The 1,190-nt window shown below is 41.0% G+C and overlaps 1 protein-coding gene across 1 annotated transcript in view; it reads right to left on the reverse strand.

Annotated features, from left to right (window-relative positions):
• The window catches only part of CUNH9orf64 (chromosome unknown C9orf64 homolog), a 16,864-nt gene continuing 15,674 nt past the window's right edge, over positions 1-1,190 (reverse strand). The window contains exon 4 of the mRNA XM_008050935.2: positions 1-395. Coding sequence (XP_008049126.1) covers positions 163-395 — 233 coding nt within the window. The 3' untranslated portion in view covers positions 1-162. The remainder of the gene's footprint in view (positions 396-1,190) is intronic.

Here is a 1,190-nt window from a genome sequence, read left to right on the forward strand (position 1 = left end):
AGAGTGATATGTGAAGGAAAATTTTCAAAACTGAGACTGGGTAATAAATCTGCTCCTTCCTATAATCTCTACTATCTTTTTTTAATATCAAGGCAAAACCATATAAATGGTTAATATGATCTAAAATGCAGGGGTGCTCTTTGGATCAGTGTACATATGGGGTTAATAATATATGCACCGTGTGCGATGAAATGGAATCCCTTTCATATCATCCCTATGGTCGCGGGCATAGTCCCATAGGTAGTAATCCAGAAGAACGGAATTGATCTCTCCATTAGGTTTTCCGCCCTGTTTTTCAACAAGCTCCAGAAGACAATCCCGGATCAGCTCCACACACCAAAGTGAGCACCCCCTGATTTCCACCTCTTGCTTATCCCCATATGAGAGCATTTCTCCTGCAAGGGGAAAAAACAGCAAGAAGCATTAATAGTCAATGATACAAAAATCTACTCATAACTTTACCGTAGAACAAAACAGTTTAGATAGTGCTCAAAATAAACTGTAAGCCTCAGACTTTATTTTTGATAATTTAAACCATTTCTAAATTGAGACATTAATTTTAAATTACAAGTTAAATTCCACAAGGACAGGTGCTGTGCCTGGCTTGTTTGCCTCAATATCCCTAGGACCTAGCAAAGTACCTTTCACATACTAGCTCCACAGTAAATATGTGATAAATGAGTATGTGGTAATCATAAATTTAAAAACAGACTATAGGTTGGGTCTGGTGGCTTACACCTGTAATCCCAGCACTTTGGGAGGCTGAAGGCAAGAGGATGGCTTGAGCCCAGGAGATCAGCCTGACCAACATAGCAAGACCTGGTCTCTACTAAACAAAAAAAAATTACCGGGCTCGGTGGCTCAGCCTGTAATCCCGTGCTCTATGCTCTTTCCAAACTCTAGTCTGCTTACAATTTTTTAAAAATGCTTTTTGTATTTCCAGGTTAATAGAAAGTTTGAGCTTTATATTTGAAATATTTAACAGTCATGGCACTTTTTTTTTTTTTTTTTTTGAGTTGGAGTCTCACTCTGTCGCCTAGACTGGAGTGCTGTGGCCGCTCCCGGACACCGCATCCTCGACCTGCTGGGCTCCGGCGATCCTTCCGCCTCAACCTTCCGAGTAGCCGGAATTACAGGCAAGCGCTACCACGCCCGGGTGATTTGTTTATTTATTATAGAGATGACGTCTC

The sequence above is a fragment of the Carlito syrichta genome, unplaced genomic scaffold (assembly GCF_000164805.1).
Source record: "Carlito syrichta isolate Samal-C Ts95f unplaced genomic scaffold, Tarsius_syrichta-2.0.1 Scaffold154493, whole genome shotgun sequence".
NCBI lineage: Eukaryota > Metazoa > Chordata > Mammalia > Primates > Tarsiidae > Carlito > Carlito syrichta.